This window comes from Schistocerca gregaria, chromosome 2 (assembly GCF_023897955.1).
Source record: "Schistocerca gregaria isolate iqSchGreg1 chromosome 2, iqSchGreg1.2, whole genome shotgun sequence".
Taxonomy (NCBI): Eukaryota; Metazoa; Arthropoda; class Insecta; order Orthoptera; family Acrididae; genus Schistocerca; species Schistocerca gregaria.
Genome location: NC_064921.1, coordinates 816,123,666 through 816,142,520, shown reverse-complemented (window position 1 = coordinate 816,142,520; position 18,855 = coordinate 816,123,666). Strand labels below are relative to the sequence as shown.

The window sequence follows — 18,855 nt, the reverse complement described above, 5'->3', positions numbered from 1 at the left end:
ATTCACTTCACATGACCGAACCACTTGAGTCTGAAAGCACTTGTTCTCCCCTCTGTAGTCAATTCACCTGCAGGTCTCTCCTTATATAATCATTCCTGACTCAATCTCCTAGTTTTTTTGTAGAGCTGACCTAAGGAACTTCATTTCACACGCCTGTATTTGACTCTTCTCTCTTATGACACAGGCCTCTGGACTATACATCATGATTGACTGGAGATACGTTTCATACATGGGCTGTTTCCCTCTTTGAGGGACTTCCTTGCCCCAGATTGGATTTCATACTTAATGGAAGTTTGATTCTTTTGTTATTCTGTTTAAGACTGTTAGGAACTTCCATCGCATTATGTGATGATGCTACCCAGATAATTGAAGCTTTTCACACATTCAACCTTCTCCACTTCAGTAAGATGTGACAAGGTGTGGGTGTCCTGCTCATCTTCATTGTCACTGTCTTGTTCCTACTCAGAGTTAACTTGATTTTTTAAATTTTGTGTTCCAGTAAGGTAGTCTCCTCTGAACCTACATTTCCATCTCTCCCCAAATGGTGATGTCATCAGCAAAAACAAAAGCCTTGAGATCTTCATTTTCTCCTTCCTTGGTCTCTTTCATGATTGTGTCCATAAGTGTAATGAAAAGTAAAGGGGAGAGCAAACTGGCTTGCTGAACACCTCTTTGTCTTAAACCATTTTGATCTCCCACCTCCTACTTGTACAATGCTCTCACAACCATTGTACAGCATCAGGACTTCCTTAATTAATGTATCAGGAACATTGTTTTCTCAAACATTCCCATATTTTTATCCCTTGGTACATTGTCAAATGCTTTTCCAAATTCATGAGTACTACTATAGTCCTTTCCTTTTTCCCAGTATTTCTCCATTAACTGACGGAGGAAGAAAATGAGATCCATTGTTCCACTATTACTTCTGAAACCATGCTGTTGTTCCTTTAATTGGTGTTCTATAATTTTTCTGCAATCTTTTTTCCTATGACCTTCTCCATTATCTAAAGGCAGTGTGATTCCTTGGTAGTTGGTGCACTTCTTTCTACTAACTTTCTTGAACAGTGGTATTTTAATTCCTTTTCTCCATTCATACGGCACTTTTACTTTCCATATCACCCCCAGCACCCGGTGTAACCATTGTATTTCATGGATTCCTGCAGCTTTAATCATATCCACTGTCAGCTCACCTACTCCAGCTGCCTTCTCACTTTTAATCTGTTTCAGGGAATTCCCCATTTCTAACCAAGAGATTGAATCCTACTCTTCCTCTAGTTCAAAGAATTCGGTGTCACTTTCTTGTGCACCTTCCGCATTCAGTAAGATTCCAAAATAATTCATATCTCCTGATATCTTCCATGTTCCTGATAATATCCGCGTCATCTGTTTCAATTGTTTTTATGTCTTCTCTATCAGATCTTTTACTTTTCAGTAACCCATACAGCAGATTTTGGTTCCCTTAGCTATCCTGCTCTAGTTTCTGGGTGAATATTTCCCAACTCTCCTCCTTTTTTTCACAATTCTCTTTGCTTGGAGTTTTTTGTTGGTATTCCTTCTCAAATGTTGTCACCTTGTGTTCATGTTCATCTTTTGGTACCAGCCCTTGGTTCTGATTTTTCAAACTCCATGTTTTTCTTAGCCATATTACTTTTTTATTGCATGTTTTACTCTATCATTCCACCAACTGGTTTCTTTGTCTTCAACTTAACCCTTTGTTTTTGTGCATATCTGCACAGCACTATTAACTATTGATGTTCTAAATATGTTCCACTCTTCCACTACACTACCCCTTTCAGTTTTTGGCAATTTTTGAGCTACTAGAGTTTTGAAACTTTTCTGATTTTCTTCTTCTTTAGATTTCCACTACAGAATTTTTGACATTCTTTGTACAGCATTCAAACTTTTTATCTTATAATTTACATCAGCTACTAGTAACCAGCGGTAGCTATCAAAGTGCTCACTTGGTATGACTTTAGCATCCCTTACTTTTCCTCCAATTAATTTGTCTGTTAATATAGTCTATAACTGTCTTAATTTGCCATCTCAACCATATCTAGTAATCTTATGGCTATCTTGTTTCTTAAAGAATGTATTCTTCACTAAGATGATTCCTTATGCACAGATGTAGAATTTCTTCACCCTCAACCTTTTGTCTTCCATATCCAAAAGGGGCCCCCCATCACCAACTCATATCCATTTCTATCCATGCCAATTTGGCCATTCAGATCCCTAATTATCATAATGCTATAGTATTTACTTGGTCTTAAAGTTCTTCAAGGAATTTCATTTTTTCTTCCTCACTGTACTCTTGCTAAGGTGAGTACACTTGAAGTATAGTAGAACTATTCTTTCCCAAGTTCACTCTTGCCCTTATTATCCTTTCACTTACAAAGCTCACATCTGTAACTGGATCAATGTCTTTGTAAAACACAAACCCCACTCCATTTTTGTGTCTTTATTGTGATCCTGCCAGTATTTGTGCCCCCCCCTCTCAACAATTTAGTTGTTATTCCCTCCAACTTGGTCTCACTCAATCCAAGGATATGACTTTCTCCTGTCCATCATGCCTACAATCTCTTCAGTCTTTCCTGTCAAGGTTATTAAATGTAATTTTCCCACTCTCAACTTGTTTTTGTCTTTTTGTTGGGTTCTAGTTTTCTGTTCTTGTTTACTGTATCTTCTTGGGTTCTTTGGTTTTTCTTCAGGCTGCGAAGAGCTGTCATTCGTTGCAGGATATCTAAGATGTCGACAGCTCATGAAATGCCCCACCATTACTTATACATTATCTAGGCACTGTTACAAATACCATAAAGATCACTGTCTGGCTACTTTCTTTTTCCCCACTTGATGGGCAGCAGCGGTCTTGACAGCCATTTGTGCATGTGTGAGTGCTGAAAGTAACTGCTGACAGAACAAAATAATTATTTAAAGTTTTAATATTTTTAATACATGAAGACTTCCCATTGTCATAGGTTGGTATAGTCGGCCGGACAGGAGCTGGTAAATCATCAATCATTACAGCTCTCTTCCGCCTAGCACACACAACTGGGTCAGTTATTATTGATGGAATTGATACTAAACATATTGGGCTACAAGAATTTCGCCGAAAACTTTCAATAATTCCTCAAGAACCAGTTATTTTTTCTGGAACAATGCGCTCAAATCTGGATCCTTTTGATGAACATTCAGATGAGGAATTATGGCAAGCTTTGGAGGAGGTAAGTCTTTTTTCTGTAAAATTGCTTTTCATAATAAATAAAACACACAAATGCATGGTGTTGGCTTTGTGTGATACCTTATTTACCTTCATGTGCCTGTTGTAGTTGTAGTCAGAGGACCAAAACTACTTTAAAATTCAGGATTCCTGCGCCTTATTTTTATGATTAACTTTAGTTAATGACATAATTATACAACATGAGCACCTTCTACATTCTACGTACAGAATAAGAGTAAAATAGTTTCTTTTGCCTCTGGATTACATGCATCCATTGTTCATATAACTATATTTTAGAAGTCTACACATTTCTAAGGCAGCTGGTGACCCACCGAACACTTATGTCCATGTCAGAGCATGTACACTATGTGATCAAAAGTATCTGAGCACCCCCAAAAACAAATGTTTCTCATATTAGGTGCATTGTGATGCCACCAACTGCCAGGTACTCCATATCAGCAACCTCACTTGCCATTTGACATTGTGAGAGAGCAGAATTGGGCACTCCGCGGAACTTGTAAACTTCAAACATGGTCAGGTGATTGCGTGTCACTTGTCATACATTTGTTCACGAGATTTCCACACTCCTAAACATCCCTAGGTCCACTGTTTCCGATGTAATAGTGAAGTATAAATGTGGAGGGACACGCACAGCACAGAAGTATACAGGCCGACCTCGTCTGTTGATTGACAGAGACTGCAGACAGTTGAAGAGGGTCGTAATGTGTAATAGGCAGGCATCTATCCAGACCATCACACAGGAATTTCAAATTGCATCAGGATCCACTGCAAGTACTATAACAGTAAGGCAGGAGGTGAGAAAAACTTGGATTTCATGGTTGAGAGGCTGCTCATAAGCCACACACCATGCTGGTAAATGCCAAACATCACCTCGCTTGGTGTAAGGAGCATAAACAGTGGATGATTGAACAGTGGAAAAAATGTTGTGGAGTGAGAAATCATGGTACACAATGTGGTGATCCAATGGCAGGGTGTGGGTGTGGGTATGGCAAATGCCCGGTGAATTATCTGCTAGCATGAGTAGTGCAACAGTAAAATTCAGAGGTGGTGGTGTTAGTGTGGTTGTTTTTCATGGAGGAGGGTTGCACCCCTTGTTTTGCATGGCACTATAACAGTACAGACCTACATTCATGTTTTAAGCACCCTCTTGCTTCCCACAGTTGAAAAGCAATTTGGGGATTGCGATTGCATCTTTCTGCATGCTCGAGCACCTGTTCACAATGCATGGCCTGTGGCAGAGTGATTACATGACAATAACATCCATATAATGGAATGACCTGCAGAGTCCTGACTTAAAACGTATAGAACACCTCTGAGATGTTTTGGAACACAGACTTTGTACCAGACCTCACCAACTGACATGCATACCTTTCCTCAGTGCAGCACTCCATGAAGAATGGGCTACCATTCCTCAAGAAACCTTCCAGCATCTGGTTAAACTTATGCCCGCAAGAGTGGAAGCTGTCATGAAGGGCTAAGGGTGTGCCAACACCATACTGAATTACAGCATTACTGATGGAGGGCATCAGGAACTTGTAAGTCATTTTCAGTCAGGTGTCCGGACACTTTGGATCACATAATGTATTTCCTCTCACAAAGTTGTTGTGGAGGTGCTTTTATTTTGTATGTGGTGAACAGCATCAAGGGAAGACATTGATGTTCAACATGGGACAGCAATCACAAGCTGTACCTTTACACTTCACATCTTATTTTATAACTTACAGTTGAGAGTATCAGTTGCAGGAAGACAATGGAGTGAAATACTGGCAGAAGTAAAGCTGTGAGTACCGGACGTGAGTCGTGCTTCGGTAGCTCAGTTGGTAGAGCACTTGCCCGCGAAAGGCAAAGGTCCCGAGTTCGAGTCTCGGTCGGGCACACAGTTTTAATCTGCCAGGAAGTTTCATATCAGCGCACACTCCGCTGCAGAGTGAAAATCTCATTCTGGAGACAATGGAGTGTTATCTATCAGCAAAATATTTTTGAGAATTGTCACCTTTTCTGGCAAACTTTATATACTCAGTTCTGTAGTAAATAGATATTTTGTAGATTTTTAGTTAACGCATTACTGCTAGTAAGTAATAAGCCACTGCTTTAAGACTTCAAGTAGCTGACAATCACTAAACCACAGTCCAGTGTATGACAAGCCACAACTTACATTACACAAAAGCCGAAGATTCTTAAAACTACACATGATGGAAGTGTTCACCAATAATAAGTAAACTGTAGAAGTTCATCTATAAAACTGAAATCTAATTAGTTTGAATAAGCTTTTTTCCATTATGCACTTAAATTTTTACCAATGTTTCCATGTGCTGTTTGTCAGTATGGCACATCAGAACAATGAACTGATTTAGGAAATAGAAGAAAGCTTACTATTGTGAAATCTTTCTAATTACACTCACCTCAGGAACAAATGTAATTTCTTTCTTACGTTACGTGAAACAAAGTGAAAGTAGAAATTGCTGTATTAATTATGGATAGTAAAGTTTTCTTCAAATAGCAGAGAAAACAATGGTAACAAACCTGTAAATTTCAGTAATCTATGCCAACTTCATGGCTCTGGAACAAAATGAAATTGTACAGCACTTCTTTGCCAAGTAAACACCATTCATAAATAGCAAGTGACATTTCTGAACCAGGGACTTCAGTGATACATAACTAATTCTCTTGATTCACTGTACTGTTGGGTTAAAATTTCAAAAGATGCTTAGAATGCAGTTTGTACTCTTCAGTTTAACATTATATTGCTGTTAACACCAAGCAAACTTGGTCACTCTGCTACCTCTGGCACTGACTTCTATGTACACATAAATATTAAGATCAAGCAATGGAAAATCCAGGATGGAATAATGACAATATTACATAAAGGATAGATCGCTAATCACCATATAGAGATGTTGCCTCCTCTATATGGTGAGTAGCAACCTGTCCTTTACGTAATATTGTCATTAAGTACAGCCTAAATATTTTTTTACTTATAAAATGGATTTTATTTTTATTTGGTAATCCACTGTTACTTGTTGTGGCTGGTGTACCCAGAAATTGGTGCCCCCCTCTAAAAAGACACCAAAAAGCACAAAATTCTGGATGAACTAACAATCCCTACAACAGTACAAGAATTCGGACTGCACCAAGAAACCAAACACAGTGCAAATAGAGTTTGAATACCATGCAATTCAAAACAGCCTTGGACAAATATTTTCATAAGTTCAGCATATTCCGTACTGGTGACATTCTGCCAGTTGTCTGCAGTGTGTTACTGTGATGCGAAGTAGGAAGGTTGTATTTAATGTAGGAACCTGTTGGGTGTAGAATGTAAGGACAATAGGTTATTGTAAGTTGGGGCTGAAATAATTTCAGGAGTGGAGAATGTATTGTAAGGATCACTCCCATAAGCGGAGTTCAGAAAAGCTGGTGGTGGGGCGGATCACAGTTTCATCTGAAGAACTATTAGCAAGTTCACACAGTTTTCAGAGCCAAACATCTTTGATTCACATACTGCCTACAGAAATTGAAAACACATTTAAACCTTTACAGCTCACCTTTTGACAGTTTCCGCAATGAGAAAAATTGACTTTTTCAAGTCCTTCATAATGAATTCACATTATCTGGTTACAAGTTTAGGGGGCAAGCAAATGAAGAGTTTAGTAAACTGGAAGACTGTGACAAGTTATGTTTCCTAAAGAATGCCCAAAAAATTGCATTGCAGCTTCAAACATGTGATGAAAAAGGTGTGCTTATCAAGTGCACCACCAAAAAAGTTTTAAGATTCTAGACCCTTAATATTTATTCAGAGAATAGAAGCTGTGTTGATATTTTAAAGGTTGGAAAAGTGATGCCGTTAAGTCTGTGTAGTGGTTCTACCTGCTTTCTTTACTTTGTTTGTTGTCCTCGGTGTTGACGTACTGCAATGCTACACTGGCTGAAGAATGGGATTTGTAATTTGGACACTGACAATGGTAAATAATGAAGCTGACAGATCCACAGTGTCTTACTTTTGCTGCTTGTAGCCCCCCCCCCCCCCCCCCCCAAATAATACACAATATGGCCAGTGCACTATTGTTCAACCTTCGATAAACCTCAATAGGTTGCAGGCAACCTCCACATGCTGCAACAATAGTTAACTATTGAACATCTACGAGCAGTAAAAACCTAACCACAAAGTTCACAGTTCTTGAAGAATACAAAGGTACATATGGAGCACACTGTCCATGTTTCTACACATGGCCTGATTAACACTTACTCTACAGTGAAGTTGAAGTGTTGTTGTTGTTGTTGTTGTTCTAACCAACACAAGTTCCTCATCTGCAACTTGGCCGTGGATTGACTCATGACCAAAAATAAGGCCCTTACATATCATCTCAATATTACTAAACACCGTTTGAAGTTTAATTTACAGAAATTACAACTGAAATTAAACTCATTAATGGAATACATAAAAAATTCATTCCTTTTTAAGTTTCTTCTACTGTAAGAGTTAGGCCAAATTATTTGTTTAAATCATGAAATTAACCAATATTGTTATACAAACAATGCTTTGACAAAACTGTTAATTACTTTGGAATTAAGGGCTGGCTTTGCTAACATGTTTTTAAATAGAGCCTAATAGATACTTTAAGATTACTAGTGTTCCAAATGTTTATAATTAGTACAGAATTCATGTGTGTTTCTATGTCAGAATTTGTTATGAAACAATTACTGATTTCACCTTATAATGAGAGATACTAACTACGAACAATTAAAATAAATTAGATCAATTATACACACAAAACTAAGCACAAAATTAGATTTGGTGTTATATTCTTTCAAAATGAGGGCCAGTCTCCTTTTATGAAAATGCAGATTATACTCACGTATGTTAATGATAATTAGTTCAAAAGTGAAAAAAAAAAAGAATTGAAGTAGGCAGATGGCGAAACGAGGGGAATTAAAACTATCCCAGCTTGCTTCGTCACATCTGGCAAAATTATTTAGTACACAAGTGGAAAGTTTACAGTAAGCAAATGAAAACCCCCCCTTAGACAACAATGGTACTGACAATTACTGGCAGCAGCACATCTCAAGGTTATCATCCATAGATTTTAAAGTAACATAAAGGCTTCTGGTTCTGACCCTTGGAAATACGGGCACAAAGAGAAAATATTCCATCTGGAAACATACATAAGAAAAGGCAGAGATGACCATAAGCTTTTTAAACATGTTTGACTTCAGGAATTTTCTTTGTGTCAAGAGCCTCAGCTCTTTAAGTAAGGACAACAAGCAGATTCAAATTATACTGCTTATAAAGAAAAATGTGAAAGAAATAGAACTTGAAAAAAAGACAACTACTCTGAAAGAAATGAAAAAAGAATTAATTCTATCTAAGAATAAATGAAGAACTTCTCTTGTGCTTCAGCTAAACTGAAGAAAGAAACCGAAAAAAAAATAATTTAAAGACAGGGAAATGGGCCAGGGTATGCTAGAGGGTGCACAAATTGTGCAAGCAGAGGAAAGAGTTAAAGAAAGGGAGGTGGAAACGATTCAGACAAACCTTGAGAAAAGAAAATAAACTATGGATACTCCATTTTGGTTAAGACTCCTCAAACAGGAATCCAAAAATATTTGTTTGATCTTTTTCCTATATGGAAGTGTAGAATGTTGTTAATTGTAAAAATGTGATTTAATTTTGTTTGTGAATTAAGATTACCAATACTGAGATACCAATATACCTGCATACATTATCAAATTTGTATGAAGGAAAAATGGCTATAATCTATCTACAGTCATAGTACAGAAATTCATTGTGATCTTTGGTCTTCTTGGTAGGGATTATCAAAAATTAAAGAATTCATTTATGCCATATGTTTGTTGAAATAATTTGTCACCTTTTTCAAGTGCCACTGTGCTTTCTCTTTCTGACAAAGAAAGGTCAGGTCACTGAGTGTCATGAGGACAGGGACATATCTTGTGTAATGAGAATGAGATAATATGAAAACGTGGTTTCAGGAGATAATCATATCTGGATAGAAGCTGATACAGTGCCACCAGTGACAGAGTTAAAAGTAAAGATGGATTATGAGGAGAAAGGAGGCAAACAGTACAATAAATAGGACAAGAGTCAGGAGGGAAGGAGAATTAAGATGAAAAATAAAAAGCAAATAATGAAAAACAGAGTGGGTATGGTCTCCATGAGAAACTGTTCCAAACATATGGTAATTTCTCTTATGTGCATGTTTTCAGTGCCATGAATTTTACTTCCTGATTGTATAAGGGGCAGTCAAATGAAGGAGAGAAATGGAATAGCATAAGTAAACTTATGATTATTTCAAAAGTAATGACCATAACTGTGGATACATTTCACCATAATTGTGGATATATTTATCCCATTGAGAGACAAGACAATGCCTTCATGGAAAAATGTTTGTGGTTGCCCCTGGAACCATGTTTGTACCCTGGTATACGCCTCTTAAAGTGAATAGATAGTGATGAATGTCTTTCTTCTGGGATCCAAAAATATTAAAATAGCATGGTGTCATCATTTTGAGCTGGAGAGCAAATGTCAGAGCCACAATAGCACCACACAGAGTCACTGCCATGAAAAAAATTGAAAGCTGTGCACACCAGCTTTCGGCGCACCATAACATCTTGCGTTGACTGAAAGGGCCCTCTGCTCATTGACTTTTGGGAACAAGGTGCCACAATTCACGAACACGGCATGTGGCCACTTTGCAGAAACTGAAATGTGTCCAGTCCAAATGCTCAGGAATGTTCATGGAGACCATCATTCTGTTGCAGGATAATGCCCACCTACATATTGCCAAGGTTGTTTAGACTATGCTGCAGAAATTTTTCTGGGAAGCCCTTATACATAATCTACGCAGTCTTTCTCTTACTGTGTGATTTCCATGTTTTTGGAGTCCTGAAGACTACTTGCTTCAGGCAGAGAGGTGCACATCTGGCTTCTGGAGGCAATTGTACAAATTTTTCCATGAAGCCCTTGTGTTGTCTCAGTGGCATAACTGTATTAAATTTTGGCAATTACTTTTTGAATAATATAGTTTACTTTTTTCATCAGTCTTGTTTTCATTTGACTATCCATTGTAAATTCTAGCAAACAGTTCTCTCCATCACATAGTAATAACCCATAAAAACATTTCTTTCTGTAATATATCCAGTAATAGAGAGATGACACTTTGGGGGGGGGGGGGGGGTAAATAATAATTTATCAATGAAACAGAAAGTCTGATGTCTCTCATCCATATTAACAGATGTATATGTACAAAAAAAGCCAACCATGTCCCATATACCAAGTAATTTTCCATGGTGCCATTTAAAGACTAATAATCAATAAATAGCTACACAATTAAGTGTCTCTTGTTAACTATAAGCAATAGGTGTATTTATACAAATGTACTTTCAGAAAGGATGAGTAGCACAAAAAATTATATGAAAGATCTACATACCAAAGAAATGCAAAACAGCATTGTAATAAGGTAAGTTAAAATACTTGTCCATGTTGTGAAATCACATTTTATAACTGTATTTAATCAAAACACCTGGATTTTACAGTTTCTCGGAGCAATCACAACACAATTATTTGCTCCACAGACCAAAGCTGCTGCTTTCATTCTAATTTTGTTTTCAGGTGGATCTGAAAGATACAGTAATAGAATCTGAAAATGGTCTCAGTTGGCAGATGACAGAAGGTGGATCAAATTTTAGTGCTGGGCAGAAGCAACTAGTTTGCTTAGCAAGAGCAATAATCAGGAAAAACAAGATACTGATACTTGATGAAGCTACAGCTAATGTTGACCCCAGGTGAAATACATAACTGATTTTCAGTGTTATCACAGTTTCTCTTGTTAAAGATTGAATGTCAGCTGGTCTTACTTGATTCCTACAAAATATTCTTTCAGTTGCTTTGTTTGGAATGAAAAGTACTATAGCAGAAATTTTATGGAAGAGGCTTTTGATGGCACTTCTTTTAATTTGTTGAAGCTGGCAATTCACTACAGTACGTTCTCAAAATGTCACATTTACAGAAAACATTTTTCAATTATTGTAAAATACCAATGTGATATCAATGGATTTACTTTCAAATATTATTCAGTTTTAATGGCGAAAACAACCCCGGACAACTAGTAAGATTTTCACATATATCTATGGTTGTATATTTCTATGGTTGAATTTTAATTCTGCTATCCAGCCATGCTAGACTACTGTTCGTTGCAATGATGTTTAATAAAATTTCCAATTACAGAGATCAAAGGTACAGTTAGCATGTCAAATGCTGCTTTTCCCCATTGTGAATGTTGAAAAACTAGTGAACAGTCAGTGCGCATCAAGACATGAAAAGGACATAGTGAATGATCTGGCCTGCACTGAGGATGTTAGTGTTTCTCAACCAAATTGCTGAAGTGTGGGAGTCGGTGTTACCATGCAACAGGATGATTGTCATACTACATTCAGACAGCAAAGTCAATTCTGAAAACATCCCACATCTCTCCGGGCAAAGAAATACAAAGTTGTTGGAAAGTTCCAGTAAGGTAGTGGTGACCACCTCCTAAGACTGCAGGGGCCTTCTGCTCATTGAGATCCTAAAGTGTGGAACCACAATTAATATGCAGCACCTATGACAAGACACTTTGCAGAAAGTGTGATGCATGATAAAGTTAAAATGCCCAGTAATGCTGTCAGACTGAATTGCCATGCTGCACGATAATGACTTCCCCCATTTGGCTAGGAAACACTGTAATGTGCTCCTTGCAACCTGGGTCTTTCACTGTGTGATTTTCACATCTTTGACAACCTGAAGAAATTTGTGTATGTCAGTTTGTAAGGTGTGAAAGCGGGTGCTGCTGTGAACTGTCAGCAGCTGTCTGCACTCTACAAAATAGGAATTGTCTCCTCTCCTAGTGTGTGAAATGTCTTAATGCATATTTCAATTATTTTTCAATGTAACACATTGAAACAGCCCTCTAATAATTAAATGCTAGAAGACAATAATTCCAGTGAGACAAAGTTTTTATGTAGTATTAGATTTGATAAAGCAACAGAAATATATTCCTTTCCAGAACCGATGAGTTCATACAACACACCATCAGAGAGAAATTTGTAGACTGCACAGTGTTGACAATTGCCCACCGTTTGCACACTGTCATGGACAGTGACAAAGTGCTTGTAATGGATTCTGGAAGTGTTGTTGTAAGTATTCCAACTATTTCCAATTTGCTAGTCAACATCATTGCATAACTGCACAAACAAAACAATGTATTAAATAATCTCACATTATTTGGGTGAGGGTTTAACTTGATTTGACCTCAGCTTGCTATGTTCATGTGTAATGAGATCATATGGTAGCTTCACTTTCTAGTTTAATCAAAGTACTGAAGTTGCATCTTGAATTTAAAACACCCGCTTTTCTGAAAAATAATCATATTGTTTTTGTCAAATTTTTAAGGAATTTGACCACCCATACATACTGCTGCAAAACAAGAAGGGGATCTTCTTCAGGATGGTGCAACAGACTGGAAAAACAATGGCAGACCAATTGTATACAGTAGCAGAGGAGGTATGAATGAATCTGTTTTACAATATATAACATTCTCAGCAGTTAGTGTCACACACAAAAAGCAGTTTATTATATTTGCCTTTGGTTAGTGAAATTTGTATCATAAGTTAGACTTACCTGTAATTTTAAACAATAATACTGTTGGAAGATTGATGAAATTGTATCATAAGCTCAACTTACTCGTAATTTTAAACACTAATACTGTTGGAAGACCTTTAATACAAGCAGGTTATCCAAATAACGTCCGCCTTCCCCTGCCCCCACCAACCAACCAGCAAAGGAGCGGGGTGGGGGGGTGGGGAGGCTGGTTGCCACTCTTCAGTGGGATCGTGCTTGGCTACCACAAGGCCCCAGCCTTAGCAGCATCTTTTCCCTTCCACTCTGTATGTGTATCCTCTTGCTACTCTTTCTCCCCTCCCTTGGCAAATATGCCTGGAATGTTTTTGGGAATGTGTTGTGCATTTTTAAGTAGCCGACATCACAACATTCTCTCAAATGGTTTTTGTTTTTTTCACTAGTGTTTGAGGTTCCTCTTTCTCTTCTTCCTTCCTGTGCATAACTAAATTCTGTCCCATGTGTTTGACATGCAGCACGTGACTGTCAGGTGTTTGTTCACACCACAGGTCACACCTCACAATCACCTAAGCTGGGTTTGCCAGTTGGAAGGAGGGAGCCATTTGAGATGCTGTCAGTCACGCAGAATTTTCTCGCAGTGAGCCAGTCATCATCTTCACAGTCGATGTCTACTAAACATAATTAGAATGAGATTAATGACTTAAAGACCCTCCCAGCTGCAACATTGTACCTTTTGGTTTCGCACACTGAAAAGGCCAGCCCTCTGTTATGGTAAATCCGTTTATTAATCAAAACGGTGGTGTTGGAATAGCTGGCCCTGAGAAATACTGCTGTTACATACTGGTACTTCGCTTTTTTGAAGACTGCTTCTGATTCTCTAGCACAACTGCCTGCAGCTTTGCTTTTCCACAGCTATACTGTTTTTGTAGAGCCCCATCGATAACTGAATACTTCCTATGGTGTTATTCACACTAGGCTGCTTGATGGTCTGACTGAGTCAGGAATCCAAACATAGATCTCTGATCAGGGTGTCATTGCAGTCCACTGGGTGATGAAAAAGGCAAATGCATCTTCAGTGCCAACATGAACGTTTTAGGAACTTTGTGGTAAGCTTCTATGGTACCAAACTGCTGAGGTTCAGTCCCTAGACTTACACACTACTTAATCTAACTTACGCTGAAAACACACACACACACACACACACACACACACACACACGCACGCACGCACGCACGCACGCACGCACACACACACACACGAGGGGGAAGCAATGCGAACACTGACAAGGCGCTCACACCGCGGGGCCACCCCACTGGTGTTACCAGTGTCGTCATCACCACAACCACACTCAAATGTCCTGTCAAAACCTGGCCAAATGTGTAACCTGTGGTAGGGATGCTCATGAGGGCAATTGTCTGCCACCTACTCCCCACTGTATCAATTGCAATGGTGACGATGGCACCTCCACCCAATATTGTCCTGTGTATTGGCTAGTCGAAAATCATGTGTTCTGCCATCTGGCAAATAAAGTACTGTTCTTGCTACATCTCACTCGATAAAGAAGGGCAGGCAGACATGGGACTTCAAATTCACCACAACGGTCGTAAAATCACCCAGTGTCATGGTAGCATCCCTGTCTCCTCGACCAGCTGTCCAACTAGCCACCAAATTTATGCCTCTCAGGTTGAAGTCACCCGCTACACAACTGGCAGGCCTAGTAAAGGACAGAAGGAATACTCCCATGAAGACTGTTTACATCCCACAAGCCAACAAACAAGTCAGTCTTTCACTGGCAACTGGAAAGGCTCAAAGAAATCAAACTAAGACAAGCTGTCTTCTCCTTTGCCGACGCAGATAGTTTTCAGCTGTCACCATGATACCCCTACCTGGCTAACCTGTGTTACCAGTGTGCACTGCCAATCATTTCGCTGCCCTGGACTTCACTTTGAAGGCTCACACTATACAACCACAGAGATAACACGCCTTCATTTCCCCCGTCTCTCATTATGACTCTCCTCCAATGAAGCATTCAGACTTAGACCCAACAAATAGGATTTAACACTGCTCTTGAATCAGTGTCTGCTTCTTCTCTGCCTCCAGGAAACAAAATTGTTTCCACACAACCATGCTGAGTTCTCACTTTTCTTTTCGCTCCACTTTCACCTTCTCCTGAGGACAGCATTCCAACTCATGCTGCTCATCCAGGATGATGATCATAGTCAACCCATCTGCCTGACTATCCAGCTTACAGCTGTCGCAGTCCACATTTTCCCACATTTTCCTTCCTTCCATGCTTGACCTTCTCCTTTTGTACTTTTCACATCCCTCGATCATTTGGTGTCACCAGGGCAGACTACTTCCAGCTTACTGGGCAACTTCTTCAAACCTTTCTGCTACTCGGTGACTTTAATGTGCACCATACCCTTTGGGGTTCACCCAGAACCTGTCAGAGAAATGCCCCTCTTGGCTGACCATCTGTCAAGTTAACCTCATCTCCCGTAACACACGTTCCTTTTTGTTGCCAATCTTCAGTGGTCCATTATCTCTGAGATGTGCTTGAGTGACCATTTCCTGTGTGCTATCAGTTTGCTGACTCCTACCCCACCTATGTGAATACACAAATGGCAGCTTTGTAGGGCCGACTGGAGGCTTTACTTCTCCCTGGCGAACTTCAACAAATAACATTTCCTCAGTTGTTATGATGAGATATAATATCCTACAGATATTATCCTTACTGCTTCTTTACCATGCAATGTTTTGGTCTGTTGCTGGACTGAGACATGCTGAGATGCATTTCACACACAGATATATGCTCTCTGCCTTTTTAAATGTCATCCTATGATGGCAAGTTGCATTTGTTGTGAACAGTTGCAGGCACAGTGTCATTGCATTCTTTGGAATAGTAAAAAAGTTAGTTGGATTTCTAGGGGAGGAGTGGCGTGCATGCTTCGTGCTGAAGAGAATCTACAAGAATGTTGTCACTAACTACACCCTTAGCATTACTGTTAATTTTTGTTCTCTATGGGCACCTGCACATATGCTCTGAATAAGATATGACCTGTTCTCTCAAATTTGTGTGTTCAGGGCAGTAATCATAGATCTTGGAAGACTTCTAGAACCATTTGATCATGAGGTAAAATAAATGAAAATATTGACAAAAAACAGGATTGGAGTAAGAGTAAGAGCAAGATAAAGAGTGGGGGAGGAGAGGGAGTTGAGATGAGTTTCATTTCTTGTCACTTATGAGAATTCAGAAATTGATAAGTATGAAGTGGCAGAGAGGGCAATAACCAGGTAAGGTTAGGAAAGATTAAGAAAAATTGCACATTAGTGTATTTCAGTAGTGCATAGGTCATCCTTGAGAGCTTTCAAACCATGAACTGCCAATTTTGGAAGGAGTCCTACTACTTGCATGGGTGTAAGAAGAAACTGTTGTTCCATAAATACCTCATACTTGACAAAAATGAGCTAAGCTGGATTTTGCAGGGCTGGACAAACTAACAGAACAAATATGATTTTGGCTTACAGAAAATACACATATACTATTATTCTTTCACAATGTGGGTCCTTTTATTTGTATGTATGCCATACTGAAAATTAGGAAAAGCTACAAGAAATTATTAATCAGTGAGTTAATCAATGCTGTATGTCATTTTGTATAAAAAAAATTAGTTAATACAGAATGAAGTCGGTTCAGAATCTTAAGAGTTGTGACATAATCTGCCATGGAACTAAATTTAAAGTGATTCAAGGTACTTCATAGGAAAGTGACACGGCCAGACTTTCCGTTGGTGTGGGTCACTTTTCTCAAATATGATTAGCTCGTAGGGTTCTGCAGGTTATGAGTTGTTGTACTGACTTCAATTAATTATATTTTCAAATCAGGAGTGCCCTTATTAAACAAATTGCATCAGTGTGAACATAACAACGAAAACTGTGGTCTAAACAATATACTAGTGTTGTTATCGAAGTATGATCTTGATATTTTCATGTTAAAATCACATACTACTAGATTTTTGAATTGAAAATCCAAATATCAGCAAAAATAGTTTATTGAAATATAAAAAATATAGCAGATGGGAACAATCCACCTTTCTGTGCGACAAATGGTTTTGTAGAAACACTATTTTGAGATGTTCAAAAGCTGTGTAACACTAGCACAATGTTTACTGCCTTACTTAAGCAGGAACTTTGCCTCAATAACTATGTGACATTAAAAATCTGCTAAATAACAAATTTAAATTTTTTTTAAAATTAAAGAACATTTCATGAAAAGGTTGGCACACACACTTAACTGCTCACCACAAAACAAGCTGAATTAAAGCTTTAAGGTAATTAAAAATTAGATACTTCACTTTAATGTGAAACTCAAGCCATCAAAGATTGTTTGGTTCAGCTAATAAACTACTGATCACTTTTGCTATCAACTTCATTATGTATGTTAACTGTTGCAGTGCTACCACAGATCCCTGAGGATAATTTGAAGACTATGGAGGCAGAACAGTATTTCTTGGTGGCATATGCAGTGCTACCACTGGGCCAGCATTACCAGAGTTTACTGTCTGATTCTTCAGTACAATAAATAAAAGGAACTTGACACTAGATATACAAACTAAAATGTAAACACACATAACAGGGTGTATAGATAGTCAGTGCCAAATAAATAAGCTCATTTGTGTCAACTTCTCACACAATCAAACTAACTTTTTAGAAAATTATGAGCATCTTGCTTTCATTATTTTAAGAACATTTTAAAGGATACAAGCTACTGTGGTTCAGAAATATTTGGTATTTTAATTGTGTTGGAAGTGTGTTCCATGAGCAACCTTAAGTTAATGAAGATTTAAACATACTCAGGAGAAGAGTGTAGAAGTAAGAAATCATTATTTATAAAATAAGCTTCTAATTTCTCTTGTGTATACAAGATCCCATTAAATTAATGGGAATCAACAGATACTTTCTAATATTTATACAAAGGCATATGTTAAAATGTCTTAGTCATTTTAAAATGGATGTAAATTATTAATCAGTTATGGTTGTGTGTAACTTGGATCTGATAGATGTTCACTTGAATTTTAAGTTCTTATGGGCTCCTACCCTTACTGATTTTGTTAATAAAAGTTTACTTAATGTTTGTGATGTTATAGACTGACAAACACTTAGATTAAGGTTTAATATTTGATATATTATTCAGCAACTAACATTTACATGAAGTTTTGTAATATGAATGGCTTATAAGAAATACAAATTGCTTTGTGACACAAACCATCTGTTCTATGGAGCAATTTATTAAAGTAGCACATTCTATGACTTAAGAGTATTGGAACTCTACTGGCAGAAATGAAAGGCTGATGGAAGGAACTAGATGAAAGTGCAGAGTAACAGCCCTACATGACAAACAAATTGGGATTCTTTCCTTCCAGTACACTACAGCTTTTACTGCTTCCAGATAAAGACAGGGCATATAAACAACATAACCTTTTTGAATGTTTCTATAGCATACTAAACCCATGAGAGTTTAACAAAGGTTTCTGTTAACTTCAGTAATTCATATAATTAAATCTATTTTTATTTATTTACGTGTTCAATAGATTATTTGAACAATTGTTATTGAAATACAGACATCAGTTTACAAGATATACATGGTGTTAACATTAATGAACATATTTTTTGTCAATACATATACGATTAAAGCTAGGGCTTTATTACAGGCGAACACTTAAATTCAGCTTTGGAATAGTAATTGTTCCAGGAGAAATGATTTTATGTTAGGTTAGGTTAGGTTTAAAACTTGCTGTGCTACCTGTCAGGTATTTTGTATTACTGGTCAAATGGTAAAAAAAAATTACTGAATGTTGACCTCTTTTTTTTTCTAAACCACTGACAGCTTTAATAATAGATAATATTTTTTTCTCTAGTTGTTGTGATAGTCATTCTCAAATTTAGAAAAAGGCTGTTATGCCAAAAGCTCAACATTTATGGGAGTCTTTTTTCT

At 37.9% G+C, this 18,855-nt stretch overlaps 1 protein-coding gene across 1 annotated transcript in view; it reads left to right on the top strand.

The window, feature by feature from the left end:
• LOC126335143 (ATP-binding cassette subfamily C member 4-like) overlaps positions 1–18,637 on the top strand; it is a 109,399-nt gene extending 90,762 nt beyond the window's left edge. Inside the window, exons 22-26 of the mRNA XM_049998104.1 lie at positions 2,973–3,218; positions 10,860–11,032; positions 12,289–12,418; positions 12,675–12,785; positions 17,315–18,637. Coding sequence (XP_049854061.1) covers positions 2,973–3,218; positions 10,860–11,032; positions 12,289–12,418; positions 12,675–12,785; positions 17,315–17,344 — 690 coding nt within the window. The 3' untranslated portion in view covers positions 17,345–18,637. The remainder of the gene's footprint in view (positions 1–2,972; positions 3,219–10,859; positions 11,033–12,288; positions 12,419–12,674; positions 12,786–17,314) is intronic.
• Positions 18,638–18,855: the final 218 nt, after the last annotated feature.